This window comes from Macaca mulatta, chromosome 8, assembly GCF_049350105.2.
Source record: "Macaca mulatta isolate MMU2019108-1 chromosome 8, T2T-MMU8v2.0, whole genome shotgun sequence".
In the NCBI taxonomy this organism is placed as follows: Eukaryota; Metazoa; Chordata; class Mammalia; order Primates; family Cercopithecidae; genus Macaca; species Macaca mulatta.
In genome coordinates this window covers 4,061,810-4,074,003 of record NC_133413.1, presented here as the reverse complement: position 1 = coordinate 4,074,003, position 12,194 = coordinate 4,061,810, and the positions used below count along the sequence as shown (strand labels likewise).

Sequence of the window (12,194 nt, the reverse complement as noted above, 5' to 3'; positions counted from 1 at the left end):
GCATGAGTTAATCATAATTAGCACTTATGTAAATTATGTTTCAAAGATTCAAAACACTTTTTAATTTTTTTACCTTTTTTCATATTAAAGGGTAATACATTTTACTGAAGACATTTTATAAAGTATATTAAAGAGGAGAAAAACATTGTCATCTTTTTACCTGGAGACAATTACAAATTAATATAGACATTTATAAATGATTTCATAATTATGTATATGTAATCTATTTTAAAATGTTTTAGGCTGGGCGCGGTGGCTCACGCCTGTAATCCCAGCACTTTAGGAGGCCAAGGCGGGCAGATCACTTGAGGTCAGAAATTTGAGACCAGCCTGGGCAATATGGTCAAACCCTATCTCTACTAAAAATACAAACATTAGCCAGGTGTGGTGGTGCACGCCTGTGATCCCAGCTACTTGGGAGGCTGAAACATGAGAATTGCTTGAACCTGGAAGGCAGAAGTTGCAGTGAGCCAGGATCACGCCACTGCACTCCAGCCTGTGCAACAGAGTGAGACTCTGTCTCAAAAATAAAAAAGTTTTAAAATGACAGCATCCTGCATGACTATTTTGTAAATTGCACTTTTTACTTACCAGTAAGTGGTGTGTATATTTTATGTTACTATGTATTTTCTACTAATTTTTAATGACTAAATCATATCTGTTTAGAAGGCACCACTACACCACCAATGCCACTCTCTAGTGTCTATTTGTTTGAATCTACCAATATTGACTTTTCAGGTCCCTTATTATTGTATAATTAAGTTGTTTTAACCTTTTCCCTATTCTAAAGATAGCTGCAATGAGCACCCATGTTGCAAAATAAATCATGATTATTGACAAATGACATATTTCTACAAACTTGCATATTTCTAGGACTTTTTAAACATGTTTTTGTTTCATTTTGTTTTTGAGGTGGAGTCTCTCTCTGTCACTGAGGCTGGAGTGCAGTGGCATGATTTCAGCTCATTGCAACCTCCACCTTCCAGGTTTGAGCAATTCTCCTGCCTCAGCCTCCCACGTAGGTGGGATTACAGGCACCCACTACCACGCCCGGCTAATTTTTTTAATATTTTTAGTAGAGATGGGTTTTCACTGTGTTGGCCAGGCTGGTCTCAAACTCCTGACCTCGTGATCTGCCTGCCTCGGACTTCCAAAGTGCTGGGATTGCAGGTGTGACCCATCGCGCCCGGCCCATTTTTAAAATCACTTTCAGAGCAGTCACACAGATTTACCTTGCCATCAGCCATAAATATTTATTAATATTTTCTCTGACTCAGAGAACACACCACACATGATAGATCTTAAGGCAAACAGTGATGATGTCTTGTTTTAATTGGCATTTTAAATTAATAATAAGGTCAAACTTTTTTTTTCATATGCTTGTTGGCTGTTTGAATTTGTTCTTTCCTGATTGATCAGCTAACTTACTTTTTTCCTTTGCATTATCAGTGTATATTTACTCATTACTGGCTATCTCTCTTTCTTTCTCTTTCATAAAATATCTTAACCTCTCACCTGTTGTGTGTGACAACATTTATTTTCAACACCTGCCATTTGCGGTTGCTTTTTCTTGAGTGTTGCATGGATGCCTCACTTTTTTTTGCTGTTATTGTTACATTCTAAATGACTCCTACCATAAAGGCTCTTCTGTTTAGCTTTTTGACTTAGTCTAGAAGGAGAATTCTGTAGACCAAAGGACACTAATGACTTTTTTTTTTTTTTTTTTTTTTTTTTGAGACAGGGCCTTGCTCTGTCACCTAGGCCTGGAGTGCAGTGGTGGGATCTTGGCTCACTGCAGCCTCCACTCCCAGGTTCAAGCGATTCTCCTGCCTCAACCTCCTGAGTAGCTGGGATTATAGGTGTGCGCCACTAAGCCCAGCTATTTTTTGTATTTTTAGTAGAGGTGAGGTTTTGCCATGTTAGCCAGGCTGGTCTCGAACTCCTGCCCTCAGATGATCCACCCACCTAGGCCTCCCAAAGTGCTGAGATTACAAGCATGAGCCACCGTGTTCGGCTTCAACTTCCTTATTCTGAGTAAAGTATCCCTAAAAAGTCTTCATTTTCTTATATAGCCTGCAATTGCTTTTCCCCAAGTCCAAATTGCAAAACAATCTGAAAAGCCAAAATGTACCCTAGGTTTGCAGAAATTCATTTAGGGACAACAGACTGTCCTGACATAAAGGTGTCTATTTAGAAAATATGTATCGCACCCAATGGTGTGAACATTCACATGTTTTAATGCAGAAATGTAGATGGGTCTCATTAAAGACCATAGCTTCAAACCCTGATGGTGAAGGAGCTGCTACATATGTATGTTTGCTATTTAGCATAGTGGCTAAAGGTTTTGAATAAGGGGTTGGTGGGTTGAAAAGAATAGGTGGATTTTATCTCTACATTTATTCCTTCTGGAGAATTTCCTAGCATCTCTGAGTTGCATTTTTTACTATTCTAATCCTTTCCAAAATATTTTGCAAGATAATTAAAACCTAAGAAAACGAACATGAAGAATACCAGACCAAACGAGAGAACAAACAAGGCCAGGCAGCACTCCTTAATTCCACTTTCAGCTTTTAAATCACCTCGTTTGAAAGTGCCTCCTGGGACCTATGTGACTAAGACAGGGTTTCCCCTGTGTGTCTTTTAAATCAATATTTGAATCATATCCCTGAACTATTCCTGCTGGTAGCACCCTGTAGACAGTGCCCTGAATCTGTCATTTTTCATCTTTCAAAACCTGCATGGAGCAGAATCTTCTAGACTTTCAGGTACCTTCTTTCTCTGCATCAGCTCTCCTCCCTCATCGGTCCACGCAAGCACTTCTCCACGCTGTCAGCAGCATGATTCGGAGGAGGCACTGCCCTGTGAGAGCTGAGGGTGATTCTGAGGAGACACTGCCCTGTGAGAGCTGAGGGTGATTCTGAGGAGACACTGCCCTGTGAGAGCTGAGGGTGATTCTGAGGAGGAACTGCCTTGTGGGAGCTGAGGGTGATTCTGAGGAGGAACTGCCCTGTGAGAGCTGAGGGTGATTCAGAGACACTGCCCTGTGAGAGCTGAGGGTGATTCAGAGACACTGCCCTGTGGGAGCTGAGGGTGATTCTGAGGAGGAACTGCCCTGTGGGAGCTGAGGGTGATTCCGAGGAGGCCCTGCCCTGTGAGAGCTGAGGGTGATTCTGAGAGGAACTGCCCTGTGAGAGCTGAGGGTGATTCTGAGAGGAACTGCCCTGTGAGAGCTGAGGGTGATTCTGAGAGGAACTGCCTTGTGGGAGCTGAGGGTGATTCTGAGGAAGAACTGCCCTGTGAGAGCTGAGGGTGATTCTGAGGAGGAACTGCCCTGTGAGAGCTGAGGGTGATTCTGAGAGGAACTGCCTTGTGGGAGCTGAGGGTGATTCTGAGAGGAACTGCCTTGTGGGAGCTGAGGGTGATTCTGAGGAGACACTGCCCTGTGAGAGCTGAGGGTGATTCAGAGACACTGCCCTGTGAGAGCTGCGGGTGATTCTGAGGAGACACTGTCCTGTGAGAGCTGAGGGTGATTCTGAGAGGAACTGCCTTGGGGGAGCTGAGGGTGATTCTGAGGAGGAACTGCCCTGTGAGAGCTGAGGGTGATTCAGAGACACTGCCCTGTGAGAGCTGAGGGTGATTCTGAGGAGACACTGCCCTGTGAGAGCTGAGGGTGATTCAGAGACACTGCCCTGTGAGAGCTGAGGGTGATTCTGAGGAGACACTGCCCTGTGGGAGCTGAGGGTGATTCTGAGGAGTAACTGCCCTGTGAGAGCTGAGGGTGATTCTGAGGAGGAACTGTCCTGTGAGAGCTGAGGGTGATTCTGAGGAGACACTGCCCTGTGGGAGCTGAGGGTGATTCTGAGAGGAACTGCCCTGTGAGAGCTGAGGGTGATTCAGAGGAGACACTGCCCTGTGGGAGCTGAGGGTGATTCAGAGGAGACACTGCCCTGTGAGAGCTAAGGGTGATTCTGAGGAGACACTGCCCTGTGAGAGCTGAGGGTGATTCTGAGGAAGAACTCCCCTGTGAGAGCTGAGGGTGATTCTGAGGAGGCCCTGCCCTGTGAGAGCTGAGGGTGATTCAGAGGAGACACTGCCCTGCAGGAGCTGAGGGTGATTCTGAGGAGACACTGCCCTGTGAGAGCTGAGGGTGATTCTGAGGAGGCCCTGCCCTGTGAGAGCTGAGGGTGATTCTGAGGAGGCCCTGTCCTGTGAGAGCTGAGGGTGATTCTGAGGAGACACTGCCCTGTGAGAGCTGAGGGTGATTCTGAGGAAGAACTGTCCTGTGAGAGCTGAGGGTGATTCTGAGGAGGCCCTGCCCTGTGAGAGCTGAGGGTGATTCTGAGGAGGCCCTGTCCTGTGAGAGCTGAGGGTGATTCTGAGGAGACACTGCCCTGTGGGAGCTGAGGGTGATTCTGAGGAGACACTGCCCTGTGGGAGCTGAGGGTGATTCTGAGGAGGAACTGCCCTGTGAGAGCTGAGGGTGATTCTGAGGAGGCCCTGTCCTGTGAGAGCTGAGGGTGATTCTGAGGAGACACTGCCCTGTGGGAGCTGAGGGTGATTCTGAGGAGACACTGCCCTGTGAGAGCTGAGGGTGATTCTGAGGAGGCACTGTCCTGTGAGAGCTGAGGGTGATTCTGAGGAGGAACTGCCCTGTGAGAGCTGAGGGTGATTCTGAGGAGGCCCTGCCCTGTGAGAGCTGAGGGTGATTCAGAGACACTGCCCTGTGGGAGCTGAGGGTGATTCGGAGGAGACACTGCCCTGTGGGAGCTGAGGGTGATTCAGAGACACTGCCCTGTGGGAGCTGAGGGTGATTCTGAGAGGAACTGTCCTGTGAGAGCTGAGGATGATTCTGAGGAGACACTGCCCTGTGAGAGCTGAGGGTGATTCTGAGGAGACACTGCCCTGTGAGAGCTGAGGGTGATTCTGAGGAGACACTGCCCTGTGGGAGCTGAGGGTGATTCTGAGGAGACACTGTCCTGTGAGAGCTGAGGGTGATTCTGAGGAGACACTGTCCTGTGAGAGCTGAGGGTGATTCTGAGGAGGCACTGTCCTGTGAGAGCTGAGGGTGATTCTGAGAGGAACTGCCCTGTGGGAGCTGAGGGTGATTCTGAGAGGAACTGCCCTGTGAGAGCTGCGGGTGATTCTGAGGAGACACTGCCCTGTGGGAGCTGAGGGTGATTCTTTGGAGTTACTGCCCTGTGAGAGCTGAGGGTGATTCTGAGGAGGAACTGCCCTGTGAGAGCTGCGGGTGATTCTGAGGAGACACTGCCCTGTGGGAGCTGAGGGTGATTCTGAGGAAGAACTGCCCTGTGAGAGCTGAGGGTGATTCTGAGAGGAACTGCCCTGTGGGAGCTGAGGGTGATTCTGAGGAGACACTGCCCTGTGGGAGCTGAGGGTGATTCTGAGGAAGAACTGTCCTGTGAGAGCTGAGGGTGATTCTGAGAGGAACTGCCCTGTGGGAGCTGAGGGTGATTCGGAGGAGGCACTGCCCTGTGAGAGCTGAGGGTGATTCTGAGGAGGAACTGCCCTGTGAGAGCTGAGGGTGATTCTGAGGAAGAACTGCCCTGTGGGAGCTGAGGGTGATTCTGAGGAGACACTGCCCTGTGGGAGCTGAGGGTGATTCTGAGGAGGAACTGCCCTGTGAGAGCTGAGGGTGATTCTGAGGAAGAACTGCCCTGTGGGAGCTGAGGGTGATTCTGAGGAGGAACTGCCCTGTGAGAGCTGAGGGTGATTCTGAGAGGAACTGCCCTGTGGGAGCTGAGGGTGATTCTGAGAGGAACTGCCTTGTGGGAGCTGAGGGTGATTCTGAGAGGAACTGCCCTGTGGGAGCTGAGGGTGATTCTGAGAGGAACTGCCCTGTGAGAGCTGAGGGTGATTCTGAGAGGAACTGCCCTGTGGGAGCTGAGGGTGATTCTGAGAGGAACTGCCCTGTGGGAGCTGAGGGTGATTCTGAGAGGAACTGCCCTGTGGGAGCTGAGGGTGATTCTGAGAGGAACTGCCCTGTGGGAGCTGAGGGTGATTCTGAGGAGGAACTGCCCTGTGAGAGCTGAGGGTGATTCTTTGGAGTTACTGCCCTGTGAGAGCTGCGGGTGATTCTGAGGAGACACTGCCCTGTGAGAGCTGAGGGTGATTCTGAGGAGGCACTGCCCTGTGAGAGCTGAGGGTGATTCTGAGGAGACACTGCCCTGTGAGAGCTGCGGGTGATTCTGAGGAGACCGTGCCCTGTGAGAGCTGAGGGTGATTCTGAGGAGGAACTGCCCTGTGAGAGCTGAGGGTGATTCTGAGGAGACACTGCCCTGTGAGAGCTGCGGGTGATTCTGAGGAGACACTGCCCTGTGAGAGCTGAGGGTGATTCTTTGGAGTTACTGCCCTGTGGGAGCTGAGGGTGATTCTGAGGAGACACTGCCCTGTGAGAGCTGAGGGTGATTCTGAGGAGGCACTGCCCTGTGAGAGATGAGGGTGATTCTGAGGAGACACTGCCCTGTGAGAGCTGCGGGTGATTCTGAGGAGACCGTGCCCTGTGAGAGCTGAGGGTGATTCTGAGGAGGAACTGCCCTGTGAGAGCTGAGGGTGATTCTGAGGAGGCCCTGCCGTGTGAGAGCTGAGGGGACAATTTCTTCTGCACGATTCTTTTTTTTTTAAAAAAAAGCGTACTGGGGAAAATCAAGTTTTAATCTTTTTCTGTAAAAATTATATTACTCTGGAACGTATATCTGTAGAATTTATTATTATAAATATTTTCTGCAGTGGCATTCAGAGTTTGCATTCAATTAGGCTGTGAGAGTATAACAAAAACTACTGGAGTTAGTTGTATTTCTTATTATAAAAATTAAGTTTTCAGAAATGTTAAGTAAGTATTTAAAGACACCCTCATTACTGAAAATTGTGAAGCATGGGTCTTCATCTTCCTTCATCTTATTTACAAAACAAAATCTCTTTTGTGAAGGGGAAAAAATCAGCAATTAAGACATTTTCTTTTCTACATATTTTTTAATGCATATATGAGCAATAATGGGAATGAAATAAGACATATAACTTAAGGGGAAGACTATGATTTAATTGTAGTCACGCTTTAAACAACTTGGTGACAAACCACAATATTTGATATAAACAACTTTTAAACGCAGCATATTATGTATCTAACATGTGTATACTTATAAATTCTGCAGTATTTTCACACCTTCCCTGAGATGAGAGGTTTAGGAGAAACCTTATAAAACAATCCTAAAAACTTTCCAATTCAAGAATAAAAATTGGCTTCCCTATTAACCACATTGAGCTACATAATTACTGCCTTGCTAATATAAATGTAAACACATTTAATTCAAAATTGATGACTTCAAACACCAACTAAATTTGTTATTATCCTATAAAGTGGTTCTTTCTAATAATATACCAAGCATTGTGATCAAATGGTATTTCCAGACAGTAATGTTCCAACTCAGCTCCTCACTGATACGTATACTTAGAGGTCACTTAAACTTTTGGGGTCTGCTTTGCCACTTTGAAACATGCGGAAAGGAATTCAAGCCTTCCATACACTAGAGGACTGGGAAGATGTGAAAGGCCATGTTTTCATGTACCCAGTAACCATTTCCTGCACACTTATTCTGATCCAGAAACTGCCTAGACATCAGGGATAAAACAGTGAACGGGAGCCAGACGATCACTGTACCACATGAAGCAGGCACTCAGGAAGAAATAGGCAATGATTTTATAAACTATGAGAAATAGCAAAAGAATTAACACGGCCATAAAATGATGACCATGGGATTTTTTTATTCAAGTGTTTTCCTGTTTGTTCCTATGTGTGCACGTTGGCAGGTGTAGGGATTAAGTCATCTTTCATTTAATTGAGAAAATTTTAAATTATAGGAAAGAAATTTTATGTGCCAGAATTCTCTTTGAAAATGGGGTGGAATGTTATGTAAAATTCATTAACAATTACATGAAAAATGTACAGGGTTCCTGGGTCTTACAGTTTTATCTGGATAATTGATAACCAACACACAATCTCTTTGATGGGGAAAAAATGCTGATGAACAAGCTCTCTTTCTTAAAGAATTCTGTGATGTCTCATTCTACACTGACTGGCAGGCATTCTTCTCTCTCCTAACTTTGTCTCTGTAACTTTCTTTCTGTGACAGCTGCTTGTGGAGGGAATCTGACGGGCCCAGCAGGTGTTATTTTATCACCCAACTACCCACAACCATATCCTCCCGGGAAGGAATGTGACTGGAGAGTAAAAGTGAACCCGGACTTTGTCATTGCTTTGATATTCAAAAGGTACTGTCTCTTGCAGAACTCCTCTTTTTAGTAGGATTTTTAATGCCATACCTAAAAATTACTTCTTTTATGACCTCAGAGTCTCCAGTGTTATATCTAGGTAAGCACTAGATTTTGTGTCTAATGGAGACTACACCAGGCTGCAAAATGACATAAATGGGAATATATTATTTTGCTTTGGAGTATTCTACTTATGTGAAGATGCACATGAATTATCTTTAAATACTGTTTATCTTGCAGACAATGTGCTCCCTATGAGAAGGCTTAACTTACAGAATGTTCAATAAAAATAATAAAAATATGGTATGGAGACACTTGGTGTAATTTCTCATCAATGCCTCCTGTCGTGCTCAATGCATGATAGTGAATTCCTTTCCACAGCACATCCTGACTTTCCTGAGGGTAGCACTGCTAATATCATTACAATAATTAAGACTTAATAGGGCCTTGAAAATGAAACTTTCCCCAAATGTGGTTGCTGTAAAGTCTGAGTTACTAGATTTCAGTCCTAAAAATATGCTAACTTATTCTTACTAAACTAGAGGGTGGAAGGTCAAATACCGTGGCCATTTTATGAAAATAAACTCTTTAAATAATTATATTATTAGGATATAGTATGTGATAATTACTTTTTATTGAATCCAAAGATCTTTTCTAACTTAGACTTTGACTTTTGAACTAAATGAATGTGATATTTGCAAAGGTGAGTCATTCTGTAGACTTTCCTATTGACCTTTCAGCTATCCAGGGCAAGTACCTGGGATTAGAGTTTTTAATCTGTCAATGGAGCCAGTTTCCTTTTCTAGAAATCTTTATGTCAATATTCAAGGCCTGAATGTGTTTACGTTCCCTCACTTTCTCCCCCTGATGAGATCTGAGTCAGTAGAATTTTACGTTTCTGTGATTCTGAATCTTAAGTAGGTTGATAATCATCTTTTCCTGAATTTACTAAACTGCCACAAATTTACCAAATGTTTCTTAGCTATTACAGAAAACCAGTGAACACTCACTGGCTATATTTTTTAGATATCTTTGTGGGTTTTGTTAATGTTAAATTCTAGCAGCATCCTCCTTAAAATTAGGAGGCACCTCTGGTTTCAAGATATTATAAGTGGATTAACAGTTGAAAGCCAGGTGTGGTGGTTCATGCCTGTAATCTCAGCACTTCAGGAGGCCAAGATGGGGAGCACTTGAGTTCAGAAGTTTGAGACCAGCCTGTGCAACATAGTAAGACTGTCACTACAAAAATATTTTAAACATTGTCCTGGTGTCCTTTTGTATGCCTGTGGTTCTGGCTACTCAAGAGGCTGAGACAGGAGGACTGCTGGAGCCCAGGAGGTGGAGGCTGCAATGAGCTATGATAGTGTCTAGTCTGGGCAACAGAGCAAGACCTTATCTTAAAAAAAAAAAAAGGAAAAGAAAAGGAAAGAAAAGGAAAGGAAAGGAAGACAGGAAGACTGAAAGAAGAGAAAGAAAAGAAAAGAAAAGAGAGAGAGGAAGGAAGGAAGGAAGGAAGGAAGGAAGGAAAGAAGGAAGGAAGGAAGGAAGGAAGGAAGGAAGGAAGGAAGGAAGGAAGGAAGGAAGGAAGGAAAGAAAGAAAAGAAAAGAAAAAGAAATAATTGAAAGTGAACACAGAACCTTGTTAGTAAGAGTTTCCTCCTTCCCGTAAAGTGCAACTCTTTTGATGATATGCATATTTAAGGCATTTTTGTGCAAGGACTTTTTCACTGTGTTTTATACACCCCTCTGGAAGTTTGAAACAGTTAATCTTGAAGCCTCTCCCAACCTATAGATTGTATGACTCATTACCTGACCCAATGTCTCAGAAACTTCAGAAATCAGTGAAAACCAGTGACTTCTCTGATCTGGAGTTTGCATGTGATCAAGTGAACATCTTCCTGGGAAGTAGTGAGGAGGGAGAGGCCAGAATCCTGTTTAGGGACGAGGATGTCCAGCTTCCCAAACAGGAGGCTGGTGCTGATGAGGGCTGGCCAAGATGTACTGTCAGGATGATGGCAAATTCAGGTGTGCTTTTTGTGGGAGAGTGGGAGTCTGTCATTACTAATGATAAAGGCAAAGAATCAAATGACCTGAAGGACATGTGCGCTTCCAGGCTCATTCAGGGCTGTGGGTCTTTAGAAAGAGGATGTTCCATCAAATTTCCCTGTGGACTGTGGGGCTCACACATTGGGGTTCAAATCAAATGTGGTTGAAACACTGAGTCAGGCTTTGGCATGCTATTAGAGCTTAGAGACACGTGCAGCTGGCAGAGGTAGCAATAAGGAGTTCACCAAAGGAATCATAATTAATTATAAATTTCACTCCAGACTTCTACACATGAATTTTGATACAGGCAAAAAAGGAGAGCAGATGGGATATATAGTGTTTTATTGTTTTCCTGTGTCTGGTAGTATTTGCAGTGTTGAATAAATTACCAATAATGATAATTAACTAAGCCAAATATTGGGGATATGGCATGACCAGATTTTAATAACATCCTTGCAAACACTCTAAATACAGTAATTATTCCAATAAAATTCTACTTAACCCACATCATTCCTGCTAGCCCCTATACCTAGTAACTCCAACCTTTTATTCCTTTTTCATTCCTGACGTCAGTAAGCTTGTCAAATAAACAGACTAAGAAACCTTCCTAAATTTCCTTTAATAAATATATTCAGAATGTGGAGTGAGGGTATCCTTGACCCGAAACAGGACAGCGTGATGCAGGCTGGACGTTGCACTGATGCTGGTGGTCCCACGTCCTCTGGTCCCCTTCATGGTGCAGTGGACCCCTCCAGGAGGGACCTTCTGTTGCTGTTTTATCATTCAAATCTCCAGATCAAATGGAGCCACTTAGAACATTTTAATGATTACAAAAACAAACAAACCAACAGGCAAAAACCCTGACCTTCTCTGACTCAGTTGTCCTAAATTTCTGCAAATGGAAAGGAAAGGAAGTGGGAGCTTCATAAATTGAGTGCTTTTTAAAGACACATACGAAAAACCTGCTATAGAGAAGAGAAGAGGGAAGGGGTGGCTGCAAGGGATGGGTTTGTTGGTTTGCTTGCTTGTTTGTTTGTTTTTGAGATGGAGCCTTGCTCTGTCGCCCAGGCTGAAGTACAGGGGCACGTGATCTCAACTCACTGGAACCTCTGCCTCCTGGGTTCAAGCGATTCTTCTGCCTCAGCCTCCTGAGCAGCTGGGACTAGAAGCGCGCAACACCATGCTCAGCTAATTTTTGTATTTTTAGTAGAGACAGGGTTTCACTGCATTGGCCAGGCTGGTCTCGAACTCCCGACCTCATGATCGCCCACTTCAGCCTCCCAAAGTGCTGAGATTACAGGCGTGAGCCACCGCGCTCGGCCACAACAGATGGTTTTAATACTTCTACTTTATCAATTTATTCTGTTCACATCAAGATCGTAGACATCTTAACCAAGTTCAGCCTTTCCCTTAGAGTATGCATACTTTTAAAGCTCATAGACTATCAGCCTACACATCACCAATGGCAAATACAGCCTAGCCCTTGAGAGCTTTGGGTTTAAATTGTTACACTCTTTGGGGACTGACTGTATGTTAATGTTAGAGGAGAGAGAAATAGAGAAAAATGGAGAAAGTGAGAGAAAAAGAAAGGAAGGGAGAGAGAAAGAAACTGGGATATTCAGTGATGGTGAAACATGATGTGAGAAAGGTTACGCTGTGCATTGTAGGGACCATTAATATTGGCTGATTCATCCAAGCAAGTAGAGGCTTTTTTTTTTTTTTTTTTTTTTTGGACAAGGTCTTGTTCTGTCTCAGACTGGAGTACATGGGTGCAGTGGTGTGGTCACAGCTCACTGCAGTCTCAAACTCCTGGCCTCAGGTGATCCTTCAGCCTCAGCTTCCTGAGTAGCTAGGACTACGAG

The 12,194-nt window shown here is 44.6% G+C and overlaps 1 protein-coding gene across 1 annotated transcript in view; it reads left to right on the top strand.

Moving 5' to 3' along the window:
- Positions 1-12,194, top strand: part of CSMD1 (CUB and Sushi multiple domains 1) — a 2,034,615-nt gene that overhangs the window by 1,739,218 nt on the left and 283,203 nt on the right. Inside the window, exon 28 of the mRNA XM_015144705.3 lies at positions 8,148-8,286. Within this exon, the coding sequence (XP_015000191.3) occupies positions 8,148-8,286 (139 nt within the window). The remainder of the gene's footprint in view (positions 1-8,147; positions 8,287-12,194) is intronic.